At 30.1% G+C, this 16,954-nt stretch overlaps 1 protein-coding gene across 2 annotated transcripts in view; it reads right to left on the reverse strand.

The window, feature by feature from the left end:
- Positions 1 to 5,220: 5,220 nt before the first annotated feature.
- Positions 5,221 to 16,954, reverse strand: part of LOC107450516 (Activator-recruited cofactor subunit 42) — a 57,363-nt gene continuing 45,629 nt past the window's right edge. For both annotated transcript variants that reach the window (XM_071181286.1, XM_071181287.1), the window contains exons 10-11: positions 6,235 to 6,291; positions 5,221 to 5,558 (exon numbers count right to left, since the gene is read on the reverse strand). In XM_071181286.1, coding sequence (XP_071037387.1) covers positions 5,403 to 5,558; positions 6,235 to 6,291 — 213 coding nt within the window. In that variant the 3' untranslated portion in view covers positions 5,221 to 5,402. The remainder of the gene's footprint in view (positions 5,559 to 6,234; positions 6,292 to 16,954) is intronic.

Raw genomic sequence — 16,954 nt, forward strand, 5'->3', positions numbered from 1 at the left:
GGAGGACTTTTTGATTGAACTAACCCACATTTGCGTTACATGAAGAGGAAAACTACGAAAGATGTCTTAGAATATGTCACAAAAAGAAATGCTCCAATATTAGTTAGAGCTAGTAAGGCCGAACGCTCTGTTCTTGAAGTAAAAGTGCGAGTTTTGCGCCAGAGTGACGTCACTAGAGAAAATCGGAGGATTGGTGCGGCGAAAGTTTCTTCAAAGGAGTGAACCAGCCCTTCTATTCTGTTTAGCCCTGGAACGAACCACCAACTTATAATATAATGATACTTTTCATCTAATCTTATTAATGTACTCGTAGAAAATATTGAATGCTAAACTTATAAAGCGAAAGAGTTCGGTAATGCACAACCACGCATTACAGCATATTATGTCTTAACACAAGTAGATTCTTTAATGAATATTGAAGGGAAACTAACCATGAAACATTAAATTTAATTTTTTATCATTGCAACTATGCTTTATAAGTTGGCTTTGGAATTTATGAGCTACTTTATTTGTAAAATATTTTACTAACTGTATATATTATTTGCGGTAAAAAGATGTGTAATTTTAATTACAAATGCATTTTTTAGATATAAAAGTGTATCAGTATGTAAAAAGTAAGCAATTTTACAAATGAAATAAGTTTAACCATAAGTTTAACCTACCAATCTGAAAGATATTTGTTAACTTAATTTTTTGCAATGTATTTATGCTTTTAGCTTCATCGAAACTGCTAATTTTAAAATAGTTCAAATTATAAATCCAAAGTTTGTAAAAATACGAAATATTTCTGAAAGATCACCTTAAAGGTGAAATTAGAATGAATTGCAAAGAACAATAGAAACTGTGATATTATGTATAATTTTTCCTCCTTTTCCCTTCTTTACTCAGATACTTCCCAAAATCACAATTGGCCAAATAAATGGTAACCAGTTAACAACANTTATTAATATATTCATTTTCATTTAATCATAACGTTTTCCCTTTCCAGAAAATCAAAAGCTCGATTTCCCCTCAGTTTCAATACCTTTATGTGTTCTTTTTTAATATTTTCATCTATATCTATATATAGATAATATATAGATATCTATATAATAATAATTTCCCATAGATATATATATCTATGGGAAATTATTTTTAAGGGACAAGGTGGCAGATCTATGGGATGAAGAAAAGATAACTTGTTTAATTGAATCTGCTTATAAACGCTAAAATTTTCCTAGAATTTTTGATTGCAATAAGATGTAACCATTGGATAGAGGGTGTTCCAAGAGAAGTTCTAACTTATAGGGTAAGTTTAAAAAGGGGGTGACTCTCAAATCAAACACTTTCTCAACTATTTAGTCACGAAGCTTTTACTATAACACTCTCAAATTTTGTTTTAACTCTCAGGTTGTCTTCGAAACTTTTAGTACACTTATATTTTAATTTAATGGACTATTTCTTTTTATACATTAATTTATTCTGTTTCTATTGATAATTTTTTCCTATATTTGACACTTTGCTCTGAAAATGATTTATTTTATTTTTAAACGGTGTTCAGGTCTACGATCGAATGTATAATGTAATTTGCTTTGTGAACTTGATTTAAAGTTATTTTCCACACAACTAAGTGTAAATCATTGCTTTGTACCTCTCTTTGTGATAATATTAAAATGTTTGCTAAATATCTAAAATTTTACAAAATTAAGTTTTCAATTTTTTATCACTCTATAAAATATTTTTCAATAAGCGTAGTTCAGTGAAGCTTCCAAAAAATTAAAAATATAAGTATTTTTGCATTGTATTGATAGGCTTAGAAGTTTTCTTAAAACAATTGTCTTTTTTCAATCTCGTAGACATAACTTCTTAAAAAAATACTGATTTAATTTTCAACAACATCTATATAGCTAAACAGGACTGTAGAAAGTAGAATCTTTTATTTTTATGCCATCGATTATACTTTTTTTTAAAATTTATTAAATTAAGAGTTTATTATTGAAATCCGTGCAATGTGAATTATATTAGTAATATGCAAATAAACAAAAAAATTTCTACATAAATGTTTTTAATAATGTTAAGTGCAATGAAAGTCGATATTACCGACAGTATGCCAATATTGCATCTCAACAATTCGACTAAATTTTCTTTTAAGATATAATTATGATTGATTAAGTAAATTGAGTTAAAAATAGCAAATATTAAAGAACAAATATATTGGTAAAAGTTCTAATACCTTAGTATATAAATCCACTGTCATTTCCTAAAACTAAAGTGCAGGTAATTAAAATCTAATTTAAAAGAAAAACTAAGAAACTGTTGCATCATAGCACAGCAAATACTTTTATAAGTATCTATCGTATTTTATAAGTATCTACCAGTCGGTGTTTCCACCTTATAGATGGTGGTGTGGTCGATCCCGTAGCTACTGGCGGTAGATTAGCTACTAACAGGGTCAAATAAGGGTCACCCAGTGCCAACTACCCCACACTGTAAAAAACTTCCAGTTCAGAAACCTCAACAATAGGTGGAAACCGGCAGGACACGAGGATGATCCGAAGACATGCCATCACAATTTTGATCCTCTGCAGAGGGGATGGCACCCCCGCTTCGGTAGCCCGACGACCTGCACGCGAAGTCGAGCACTTTACGGTAGAACAGTTTAACGAGGACCAATACCGCACACCCTCGGTCCCTACGCAGGCTGATCCAAGTNTAAAAACAGAAGTAGACAACCGAATTAAAATGGCAAACAAGTGTTTCTTTGGACTAAGAAAGCAATTAAGATCAAGCCTAATCAGTCGAAAAACCAAAATTAAAATTTATAAGACTCTTATTCTACCTGTATTGCTCTATGCAAGTGAAACATGGACACTAAACGCAGACACTCAGCGTACTCTTGGCGTTTTTGAAAGGGAAATCCTTAGAAATATTTTTGGCCCAGTACAGAAAAAGAGGCTGTTGGCGAATCAGATATAACTTTGAATTATATAGACTCTATGGACAGCCACAGATAGTGCAGGTCATCCGAAGCAATAGATTAAGATGGTTTGGCTATATCTGGAGAGGTCCAGAAAATAATGCAGTCCGAATCGCCACCTTTAAAAATCCTTCGGGATCTCGGGTTAGAGATTCTCAACCACTGTGCCGTGGCACTTTTGTGTGCCGCCAAATATTAGAAATGATACAATAAAAATTATAATGCTTTTTTTATTACGAGTAAAGTTTAAATTAAAGAAAAGTGTATATAAATATAATGTGCATATATATATATATAAAATATTATATATCTATACACATTTTATAATTTTTCCATGCTTTAACCGTGTGAACATCTTTGTCGGCGATTGTCTTGCCTCTAGCAATCTCTTAAAATAAGACGAAAGTGTTTAAATTGTCTTTGACAATTTAAAAATTTTTTGAATAACTAGCATAAAAATAGCTGTTACTAATAAAAAATTCGTCAAAAGAAATAATAAAACCCTTAATAAACGTGCTTTTGTAGTACATATTATTTTATTTCACATTCAAGATTATTATCACAAACTATTTAACACAGTGTATTATAGGTATGTAAACTGCTTTTTTCATTGTGTGCCGTCAAATTTCGAAACCGTTAAAAGTGTGCCGCCCTAAAAAAAACGTTGAGAATCACTGGGTTAGAGGAAGACCTCCAAGTAGATGGCTGGAGGACACTGCTAAACAACTGGAAAAAAGTCGCCATGGACAGGAAGGAGGTTACGTGTGGTTGAGGCAGCCAAGGCCTGTTGTGCTGAAGAAGATCTACTAAGTACTTATAATTATGTACAAAACCTTTTATAGATTATTTTGTTGAATCAAAGTTTAATTTATTTTAAATCTATGAATTGCTTTCTCAGACCCATTTCCTAAGTTTCCCCCTAATTTATTATTATTTGTGTAAAAGTGTCAATTTTTCTGTGAAAAATTTCCTGTGTATTGATTCATCATTAACTTTTTTATTATTATTTTTAGTGAACACTATAAAAATGGGTACTTTTTGATTCGTATAATCATAAAATTTTTCTGAAATTGCATACTATTGAAGTAATTAAATTAAAATCGTCATCTTAAATGAAGATGAATAATGTTAAAGTAAAGCACCTCTAATAATAATAACATAAAATCGTTTTTATAAAATTTTAACTTATCCAAAATTTCAAACTAATGAGGTAGTTTCCTTTAAATCTTCGTGTTAGTTAATAGTGAATAAAATAGATTATTTGCGTAAATAATCGATTTCGTTCTTAAGAATTTAACTAGATTTTATAAAATTTCATTGAAAACTTTTGAAGTAGTACTAGTAAAATCTCAATGCCAATTAAAAATAAATAAAATTTTAAGATCAAAATAAAATATTTTAAGTGCATAAATTCTTTTCTTTGACACATTAACTCAGATCTGTCTAATTTTGATATTTTTGAAACAAGATCAATTTCGCTTAAAAGAATTTCTTGTATGTATTTCGAATTAAAGATCCATATATTTTTTCCTTACTTTTTTGTTTAATTACAAGTCAATTCAAATTTACGATCAAAGCATTAGTAATGCTCGCAATACATAAATAACAGCATTGTAATAAAACTTTCAATATCTCTTTATTTTATCAGAAATAAAAATGGATTCTGATATTTCTATTCTTCATAGAGAAATAAACTAAATACTGTTACTTTGTATATGTTATTCAAGAATCAAGTTTTTGTACCTGTTATTAAAGAATGAAATATCAGACTAAAGAATCAGAATAATTATATTATCATATTTTTCTGTTGATTTTTTAGTATAATTTCTAACTTTCACAAATTATGTCTAAACTTTCCCATAATAGCTACCTCTTAAAAAAAACCTGACAGACCCCTGAATCTGTATTATCTTCATTACTGTATTTAAATAAGGCTGATTGTCTGATTGAGCAGAGCTGATGTTCTTATAATGAATTGCATTTTACTAACGGCTAGTCATATTGACTTAAAATAATCAATTTTTGAAATATAATTTTATTTATGAAAAACTCATATTCACATAATTTTAATTTAGGTGATGATAGTACAGTTGAAGAACCTCGTGTGCTTGGATTGGCCATGGTTCCCGGGCATCATATAGTCTCCATAGAAGTAGAAGTTGACAGTGATGCAACTACAAATTCTGAAGTGTTATGATTATAAATATTTTAAAATATGGTGTAAATATTTCATTCATCCTAATAAATATAAAATAGAAACCATAGTGCAAAAAACATATTTTATTGTTATAAAAATAGCATATAAATTGATCAGAGCTTTAGTGAAATCTATAAAGGTGAAGTATATTTAAAACAATTGGGTATAATTATTTCATTTAAAATAATAAAAAATCAGGTACACTTAAAGCAATATAAATTTCAATACATTTCTATAATTCGGAAAGTATTAGTTGAGCCCATATTCTTTAGTAAGATTCCCTGCAATAACAATCCTTTGAATTTCACTTGTACCTTCATAAATTTCTGTTATTCTTGCATCTCTGTAATGCCTTTCAGCAGGCATGTCAGTTACATAGCCCATACCACCTAAGATTTGAATAGCCTAAAATAAACAATGCATGCTGTTAAAACAACTCCAGTTAATTTATTTGGAAAAAAAATATTAACGAATAATTGAATTATTTGGCTGATTATCAAAAACAAATTGATAAAAGTATTTGCATCTGTACTACTAAAGTGCCATGTTACAAAATAACATAAATGTGTACTCTTACATAAACAAAATAACCACTTAATGTACTGAAATGAGAAATGCTAAAATTTGATAACTATATTGAACTACACAAGTAATCAATTTCAAGTTTGTTACATTTTAAGAGCAATTTATGCTCCTCTGCTTTAGAATATAATAGGACTGTGTAAAGTGTGCAATATATTTTGATGAAATTCTTTAAAAGTTTTAAACAATACTTTATACTTTTAATGAGAAAGGCATAAATTACATTGTACTAAATTTATTCTATTAAAGTTTAATTTACAAATTATGAATACTGTATTTTTCGTTTAGTTAATCTGCATTAATATAGCCTATAAAGCCAAACTGCATTATGTGCGAAAAAATCAAGACATATTTTTCGGATGTTATTAGTATTTTTATTGCATGCGTGTATTGAAAAACAAAAAGGCTCTTAGAATAAGGTCATTTTTGAAAAACAGAATTGTAATTATACAATTTGTTTTATAAATTTATTTATATATATATGTCCTGAACATATTACCTGATGAGCCACAAATGTTGCAGTCTCAGAAGCTGTAAGTTTAGCCATTGCAGCTTCCTGAAAAATAATATTTCTTTAACAATTAACAGAAATAAATTAGCATTACTGTCTCAAAGGTAGTAGGACAGACAGCCTTGTATGAATGTTAAATTTAATACTGGTAAATATGATACATATACTGAACACTACTGAATCAAAAATCAGTATTTAGAAAAGTTACAAATGTCTCAAAAGCAGAAAGTTTTTTAATGGAAGTTTCCTGAAATATAATATTTAACTAATGCTAAATGCTGAACTAATGCTTAACTAAATGCTTAACTAATGAAATGCTNTATGAATGTTAAATTTAATACTGGTAAATATGATACATATACTGAACACTACTGAATCAAAAATCAGTATTTAGAAAAGATACAAATGTCTCAAAAGCAGAAAGTTTTTTAATGGAAGTTTCCTGAAATATAATATTTAACTTAAAAATTTTTCTATTGATAAAACAAAATAAATGCTGAACATTCCCTAGCATCAAGATGACTCAGGAACTCATTGGGCCAATGTTCACCAATCTTAGCTTAGCCATTATTTTGCTCATATTGGACTGATACAGAAATGTCGGATTCACCTGATATTTTATAGCCACTATTCAGCTGATGTTTACCCTATATAAAATTGTCAACAATATTCCCACAATATTTTATTTCCCTTATTTACCTAATATCAGCCCTATACAGATTTGTTAAGTTCACCTGATATCTTAAAGCTGTTATTCAGCCTATGTCCTTTTGATATACAAGTGTCAGACTCAACCGATGTTTTATAGCTGTTATTCAGCTAATATAAATCCTGCATAGAATTGTCCGATTGTCCCAAAATTTTATAGCCGTAACTCAGCCAATATAGACCATGGGTGCAAGTTTGAAAAAAGGCCAAGACTGAAATTTTTTTAACTGAAATACCTAACATACACAATACCCCCTCGACATATGCAAACTGTCTAAGAAAGCTTTACCATAATACATCAAGTTTAAATACTGTACAAAAAATATTTATTCATCTGTCTTTTGATAAAATAACAACAGGACATAAGAAAGTAGACCAATAACGTAGACCTAAAAAATATTTTTATGGACAGAAAAAAAAAAAATTCCGATTTCCGTCTTCGAGTCAGTCTTGTTTCCGTCTTACTTCCGTCCGCGGACATTTTCGAAAGAAGGAAATCCGTCCTGGGGACGGAAGACTTGCACCCATGATATAGACCAGAGATAAAACTGTATGATTCACCCGATATTTTAAAGCCGTTATATTGTCATTGCAGACCCTATTATTCAGCCAATATAAACCCTATGTGGGGGGCGGAGTTAATCGACCATGCCAACCGTCATCTATCAAAAGGTACCTCATGATAGAATCAAGTTAGCATGCTTTATATACTAGTGAATGTTGTTCAACTTTTGTAGTGGTAGTTACGCCACACCCTATATCAAATTGTTCAAGTGACCGGGTATTTTATAGCCGTTACTAACCAATATAAGCGATATATAGAATTGTTCAACTCCACTGATATTTTATAGCCACTATTCAGCAAACGTTTACCCTGTATAGAATTGCCCAATTGATCTGATATTTTATTGCTCTTGTGCTCTTATTTGGCCAATATTGGCCCTATACAGATTTGTGAAGTTCAACTGATATTTTATATCCGTTAATCAGTCTATGTCAGTTCGATACAGAAGTGTCTGACTCAACCAATGTTTTACAGCCGTTATTCAGCCAATATAAACCAACCCAACTAACAATTGTCCGATTGACCCGATATTTCATAGTCGTTACTTAACCAATGTAGGCCATATATAGAATTGTACAATTCACCTGATATTTTAAAGACGTTATTCATCCAATGTAGACCCTATTTAAAATTGGCCAATTAACCCAATATTTTATAGCCCTTAGATAAAACCTAAAAGGTAAAAAAAAATAAACGCTTTTCTCTAAAATCCATACTTAGTTGTTTTCAAATCTCATGGGCAGATAGCCACCAATATAATTCTATAGTGCAACTTTTTCAATAAAATCAAAACATGCAGTGCTCTTCGTAATTCGATTTTCTACTCCCGAACTTGTCAAAGAGTTTATGACTACCAATGTTCGACTACGTTGACTTGTAATTTTGATTCTAACCCAGAAGACAAGGGAACTCCTGAATCAAGTGTTGGGAGAAATTTGTCTTTGTGGAAGACTTTTTGATGGAACTAACCCGCATTTGCATTGCATGAAGAGGAAAACCTTCAACGGTTAGCTTGATGGTCAGAGGTCTCTAAACCCATTATATGCCTACCCCTACCACTGAGAATATTTTATGCCAGCTTGCACTCGGTACGACCTGGGAGCGGAATTCATATCCACCAGCCATTGCTGAGATTCAAAGCCGATTCATCTAATTGGAAGGAGAGCGCTCTATCTCCTGAGCCACCATGGCTTTAGGTGAAAATGTTTGTAGTTATTATTTCCAGTAATATGGTAAATACTGAGTGTTTAATTGGATTGTACATCACGTTTTCTGAAACCTAATCTGAAATATTGCAAATAGTTCAAATGCAGCTTTATCAATCTAATTTTTAACTCTTTCAACATCAAACATAAATTTTGACTAGAAACTTGCCATTTTGACGAAGGTGATAATCATTTCCAGTAATGCTGTAAAGAGAGTGCTTAATCAGATTGCGCAGTTGTATCTTCTAAGCCCACTCTAAAATGTAGCTGATAGCTAAGTGCAGCCTTAGCAATCTATTTTTTAACATCCTGCAATATCAAGAACAAGAATAAATTTTTAAGATCGCTTAGTTTTCTATGCCAAGTCGCACCGCATTACCCCCAAAAGCCGAATAATGAGTAAAAGCAATTTTTCCTTTTTAAAATATGTGTGCTTAATTGTTCTATTAATTAATTTTCAAGATATTTGGATCAGCAGAGCGTTTTAAGACAAAGCATTTGCACAGTAGTTTTCTTATTTCATAATAAAAAATCCTGAACAAAAATTTTCTTTCAATTGTGTACAATTTTACCAACATTTTATATGAACTATCACATGTTTAATAGACAAATAAAAAACAAATATTTCTTTTCTAAAGGTGAATTTTTGGACTATAGTGAAATAAACAAAAAAAAACCTTATGAGGGAAAAAAAAATCTGTTATAGGTAGATTTGTTTGTATTGTAAATCACTTATTAAGGAACTAGATATAGAAATGGATATTTTTAAAGTATTTCAAAAGTATTCCCAGGTTCAATACATGTAAATACAAAACTGGTCCTTAATTACAAGTCTATAATGGTTTTATATATTTCTAGCCAATGGTCTTAGAATGGGTTTCGATATCGGCCCGAGATTGAGATGTAAAAGTTTTCTAATAATAGGTCCTAGAATGGCTTTATAGTCTGGTTAAATATTTATTTTAGGACCTTTATAGGTTTATAGATTGTGTAGGACCTTTATAGGTTTAAAATATAGGGCGACTATTGGGGTGTGGAAATTTTTAATACTGGTCCTCAAATGGTTTTGATCATAGGAACAATATTAATTTCTATATAGGACCCTTGTAGGCTTGCAATATGGAGTCTGTAGTGCAATTAACACTACAACTTTAAAATTCCAGTTCCGTAGTATATAAAATATGTTAACTTGATTCTATCTTGAGTTACCTCTTAATAGATGAAGGTTGACTTAATAGATGAAGGCTGCTTGCAGGCAGGCTTGTCTCAGTCTACATAGGTGACATGCAATCAGTCTACATAGGTGACTTTCGTACATGATCTTAACACATGAATCTCGATAGGAAGACCACCTCAATAGGAACATGCATACTTTGATGAACGGATCACATAGAACAATCAACTTTCAATTTGTAACAGTGACGTTGATCTGCTCAGTCTAGATCAGACACAACGGGGTCCTTTAGCCTAGCCCCACATAGGCGTGATTTGAACACACATGCCTCAAACAATAATTTACGAGCCAATATTGGAATGTCTATATTTTGTAATATTGGTCCTACAATGGCTTTCAATGGGCCGGGATAGCCTAGTCGGTAGGGCGCTGGGACTATGGCCGAGAGTTCGTGGGTTTGAAACCTGCTGGCCAAAGACTCCCTGTGTAGTAAATGGTGACTGATGCACGTTAAATCTGTCAAGTCGTAAAGTTCTCCATGTTCCCATAACAAATCAATACCTCTGGGGGTACTAGATTGGAGATCGATCGTTCTCTGATTTAGGTAAAAAATTATGATTCGTGGATGAATGAATGGAAGTATGAATGGGTCCGCCCTATAAACGGATGTGAGGTATGGTATGGCAGAAGTCGAATTCTTGGCCATAGATGGCGGCACTGGAAAACAAGAACAATCGCACCCCTCTGCCTAAACAGGCATACGAAAGAAAGCAAAGCAATGGCTTTCAATAATGGACCAATATTATTTTCGATGTAGAGCCCTTATAGACTTAAAATGTTAGGTAAGCATTGGGATGTTTAGATTTTTCAATATTGGTCCTAGAATGGCTTTCAATAATGGACCAATATAATTTTCGATGTAGGCACGTTATAGACTTATGTTGGGTAAACACAAATATGTCTCGATTTTTCTATATTGCTACTAGATAGAAATGAATCTTGTTCCAATATTGAAAGTCATTCTAGGACCAATATTGAAAAATCTAGACATCCCAAAATAGGTCCCTTGGTACATGTTTTTATGGGACCCATATTAGCCAATTTTGAGCTCTACTGGGGTCAATGTACAAATAATTGCTAGGGTTATTGAGTCAAAAGAAAATACATAGTAAGTGAACTATCAAGAGACTATAATTCACACGGGTCACCAGTATTCTATTTTTAATGTAACAAATAACTATTAAGTAGAACATATTATTGAATCAGGTATATTCAACCAAAATCATCGATAATTGTATGATAAACAGCATTTTTGGGCATGAAATCTCATACAAAATAAAATATTTCTATATTCTATAATCATATAGAATAAATTATTATATATAAGAACAGGGGGGGGGAACAGCGGAATTTCTCATAGCAAAAACTCTCATGCCTTTCCTAAACTAATTCTTATGTAATTTTTCATTTCGCATTGTTTTAAGGAAGCAAATTATACTTTGTTTTAAATAGTACACAACTTACAAAATCTATTAAGATGTAAATTATTAAATATTTCAAGGTTTATGTTTAAAAGCTTTTGAGACAAAATTTGCAACTTTCGTTAAATTTGAACAGAACATATAAATCTCTCTTAACAATCATGTACTAAAATATTTTCTTGTTTCACATCATGTTTATAAGTAATGATTCATTATACCCTGTTGATATTTTTTAATAGAAGTTTATGCACCTATAGCAGTATATGACTAAACCAATTGCTATCGAGATTTAAAATTGCGAGGTCTCAATTGGAAGCAAACCCTTATGTCACTCTCCTTTGTTTTGAACATTAAAGTAAAAATTATTTTTTTATGCATTCAGTTTTTAAATTAAATTTAATTCTTACATTTTAAATCCACAAAAAATTATTAATCACATTAAAATCTGCATTTTAAATTAAACTTTTACTTTAAGCACAGTACATATTTGGTTGAAAATTATAGGTTTCACATCGATTAAGAATTCCATTTCCTCATAAGAAAATCGTAGGTTTTGGTGTAAGTAATAAATTAATAAAAATTATTTAAATTCATACCTTTGTGTAATTTTGTCCAGCATCTTTCAACATGGTAGCTTTCCATGTCAGCAAACGAGCAGCTTCTAATCTTGTTTCCATATCAGCCAGTTTCATCTTAGAAGAATAGAGAACATCAAATATTTAAATAATAATAAAAATGTCTGTACAGTGCACACAAAAAAAGGATCACCCTGAATAACTTTATCTTTGATCTAATGATCTGATCTTCACATACTATGACTCATTCTTAATAGTTCGAGGGGGTGACCTCAAATATGCTACTTAATCAGCGAGACTATATTTTAAGTTTTGAAATCAAACACAAAAACGCACTTTCTCAGAATAAACATACCTTTTTTTCAACGGATTCGTATTCCTGACCTCCAAAATATAGGGGCTAGCCACAATCTTGGAAATATTGTCCCTATAGTTTGGTCAGAAGAGTAATCAAAAGTTTGAACCCCATGATGTTAATTTTATTTTTTGCGTATTATGCCATATCTCGAGCACTTTTTAAGGAAATCGAAAAATTATTGGACATAATTATAAAATTTGTTTATTCAAAGGTAATTCCATGCAAAAAGAAATTGTTTGCAAGTATTATTTTTTATTTAATGTTTAACCTTCAAGTTCTGATTTTTTGTTTGTTTAACCCTCAAGTTTAATAAAAAATCTGTATTTTTTTTCGTCTTCCATCCAGAACAAGAACCAAATTTGAAGGAAAAAAATAATTGGGTCATGTTTTAATTAGTCTGCTCTATGTTAATATTTATATAAACTAATATTGAGAGTTTTTTCAATTCTTTGTTTGCCTTAACTCTGGTGCTCATGTGACGTACGAGTGACCTCAGACTATCTTTCTAATCAGTATTCGAAAAAATTTTCCGATAACCAAATTCTTAGTTATTTGATTCGCTGGATAATGAAAAATTTTATATCTTCTTCTTTGCCGAATTAATTTATTTCTCTCTTTTATATTTGTGTATTAAATGGTTCTTTATTTATCGACTAAAACTAAAAGGAAAGCAGTAGCTTATTTTTGTCAAGGGATTCATGAAGGTTAAAGATCCTCTATTTTGTCACCAATGGTCTGATTGAGGCAATGAGGTCAACATTGTACACAAACTGCCTTTACTTCTTAAACAAAATGGTATTTATCAATCTGACGGGCTTCAAGCTGCCACTGGATATCGAACCCAAGTTCTTCACAACAGTTTAGTGGTTTCTTCACTGACTAAGTGCGGATCATTAATAGAAAAATTGTATATAAAACCTTTAAATCTGTGGTGGAATATAGCATATAGTTAAATATTAGCTACAAAATAATTTTCATTGAAGCAAATTAATAACATACCTGTTTATGATTTGGACAAATTAGGAATTTCATTTGGCAAAATGCTAATCCCCCATAAAATATAAGTTTGCGACACCTGACAATTTCATTAGCATATTTGAGGTCACCCTCTTAGAGCCATTAAGTTTGAGTCCTAGAATGTGAAGATCCGATCAATAGATCAAAAGTTATTCAGTGTGGTCCATTTTATTTTGGCACACAGTACAATAGTCTAATAAGTACTTTTTGCATTAAATAATAATTGTTGTGTAAACTGTAACATTTAAATAATAATTCTTATGTAAACTGTAGCATTAAAAATATAATTTAATTTAAACAATAAATATTACCTGTATTGCTTGTTTACTAAGTATAGGATTTCCAAAAGCTAATCTTTGTGAAGCATAATGAATAGCACAATCAAGGGCAGCCTAAAATATATGAACAATATGAAATACCGACTATTAAAGTAAATCAGCAGTCAGAATGTGAAAAAAAGGCATTTTAAATACATAAACAAAATGAATGAATTAAAGTCAAACGAATGAATTAAAGTTTTTATTTGTCAATATTGCAGTGGCAATATCACAAAGACATTGTTGCTGAACAATACAGAGTTCTTGGAGAAAGAATTTTTCATTTGCGTAAGTAGATATATCATTTCAGTAAGATAATGTACTGTGAACATTTAGTTTGGCTTTGTGGTGCCACCCTATCCTCTGGTGCCCTAAGCACGTGCTTAGTGTGCTTAATGGTTAATCCGGCCTTGAGTGAGCATGATGCATAAATAAGAAATGATTACTTACAATTTAATCCTTGATTATAAGAAAATCCTAACACTTCGTTTAAATTACACTTATGACTGTCTTTTTTTTTTCATAAAAAAAGAATAGATGGGGTGTATTCATTGTTAAGTATTACCATTGGTTTAAGCAACAGAGGCACCTCCTATTTTTAGTATTTAAATGTTTTGTGACAGTCATTCCCACCGTGTGTGGCAAAACCTNAAAATTTTTGGTCTTATAATGAAATTAGGTAGGGAATTTCTATGCGATAAAAGCTCTATTTATCCATCACAATAATTCTATAACATACTGCCACGATTCATTTTTACAGAATATTTTTCGAAGTTGTAGCAAGATAATTGTAGCAATTTGATTTTTTTACGAAAAAAAATTTGATTTACAAAACTTTGATGTAAAAAAAAATTGATTTTTGATGCAAAAAATAAAAACTATGTCATGCACGTTTGCAATTCTTGTGCATGTTTTTGTATATACTATATAAAATATTTGCTTATACTATACTTTTAATCATATTCTTATTGCAACTGGAAAAGAAGTCAATGAAGTCATCAAATTACGTAAAGGTTGTGTTGCAAAATTTTATTTCAAAAATTTACGTCAAATAACTTTTTTTATTCACTAAATTAAGAAAGAGGAGCTGTGTTTAAGTATCATTTTTCGAAATTTCTTTGCGGAGGAGAGGTTAAATTTGCGAAAAATATGACCACACACTTCGCATCACTTATGATTTTTTTTATCTATATATATCGAATATCGAAATTAGATTTTAAGATTTAAAATATATACTACGTAATATGAATACAAGCAGCTAGTTTTTGAATAAGGAAAGAATTATAGGTTCCTTAGTCCTTAGAGTCTTGTATAAATACAAATGTTATAAAAGTTGAGCACAAAAGATGTGTAAATTCACAATGTGTACCATATGTTCGTTGACGGTGAAAAATATGTGAAGAAGAATACCCATTAAAACTAATTTAATGTTGAAATCAAATGTAAGAAATGAGTAGCAATAAAATCAAATTTTCAATCAGTGAATTGGTTTTAGTGCAAGTAAACTATATTTTGTACATCTTATAACGAAATTTGTAAAAATTAAATTTAAGAAATAAGAAAAGTACAGAAAATTTCAATTTAAAAATAAATAGCAAATTTAAGAAAGATATTAAACATATTTTTAAATTCAATTAATAAAAATAACTAATAAGGAAAATCCTTAATGATAATGATTATATATATATGCAATATATGTGTGTAATTTCATCAACTTTTATTATGATAATTATTTGAACATGAAAATATTTTGAATATAATAAAATTATTTCTGTCACTAAAAATAAATTTAATAGTTGTGCTTAATTTTTACTTGTAGCTGGTGTGTACATCAGAATGAAATAAATAAATAATTAATTAAGGTATTTCCATTATTCATTTAACTTTTTTTTAAATAAAAATTGATCATTCTGCATAAAGGAGTGGGGAAAATATTGTTGTTCCTGTTATTTTATTATAAGTAACAGACTGCTGGCAAACGTGGTTCAATTTAACTTGATCTTGCTTTCTGCCTATAACAAACAATCCCGTAAAACAACAAAATCTGTATGTTGCCAGCATTCGATTTCATGAATTCGAAGGTTCCTGAAAAGGACCACCGTGATTGTCACCGACATATGTGTTGGAATACAAAGCTTGTCCAAAGAATACCTAAGGAGGCCTTTCCATTTCAATTCTAACCTTCAGTAAGGATAGACCTCCAAAACCCGTTCCACTGTCTCCCCTACATTTTTTGTGGGGGTGCGTGTGTAACCCGAAACTAATCACTGTCACAGAAGGGGGATTGCAACCTGCGGGGGTCAACTAGCTTTCAAAAGATATCAGAAGAAACTCACTCTTCATCTTATATTATGCTTTTTCTCCTTCTAAGGAAAACTTAAAAAATATTTTTTTAACTCTAAAACGACTTTATTTATTTTCAAAATAGTTTTATCATTTTATTTAACATGCACTTTTTCTAATTATATCTTGAATTGTTTATTATTTTGATTTGATTATTTAGAGAACTAATAATAACCAGAGTATTTAAATTTATAAAATTTTACTATGTAGTCATATGAAAGTAATTCATATAAAGTAACTACATTAAAAATAAATTTCTATTTTCTCTGTAGATCAAATAAAGTTTGTTAATTTTTTTAAAATTGATTTGCTAATTTTTAAAACTTTTTATGTTAAAGTAAAACCTTGAGTTCAAGATTTTATTTTTTTATTACGCATTTAATTTTCTTCTTTCTATTACAATTCAAATACAAATATTTTTCACAATCTTTTTTTAATTTTAATTATTTTTTTTTAAAGATTGTTACACCGTTTTGAAACTAATTAAATTCTACCACTTTAAAAAACTATGTTAACATTTAATCCATTGTTTAAGCAAATATGGTTGCTTACTATGTAAATTTGATTTAGACTTAAATATTTGAATTTCGCAATTTGAATGAACTAAATTAACCTTCACTAAAAACTCACCTCATTTTAATTATTACTTTTGCTCACTACAATTATTATTGTATAAATAACTCCGAACTGGAATTATGATTCGATCTTAAAAAATAAACAAATTGAAACATCAAAATTGAAAATTATTCGATTTAATTATCACAAAATTTTCAATCATATTAAGACAGATCTAGTTTCCGATTATATCACTTAACTTATTCAAATAATTTAGCTCGGATATATTTAAAACTTCACCCACAAACTCATATTCATCATTTTTACTTACATTATTTCTTCTGCGTGGTCTTGTGTACTAGCTATTTTTTTTCCTTACCTTGAAAAAACATACTATCCCAGCTATTGGA

The sequence above is a fragment of the Parasteatoda tepidariorum genome, chromosome 5 (assembly GCF_043381705.1).
Source record: "Parasteatoda tepidariorum isolate YZ-2023 chromosome 5, CAS_Ptep_4.0, whole genome shotgun sequence".
Lineage (NCBI taxonomy): Eukaryota > Metazoa > Arthropoda > Arachnida > Araneae > Theridiidae > Parasteatoda > Parasteatoda tepidariorum.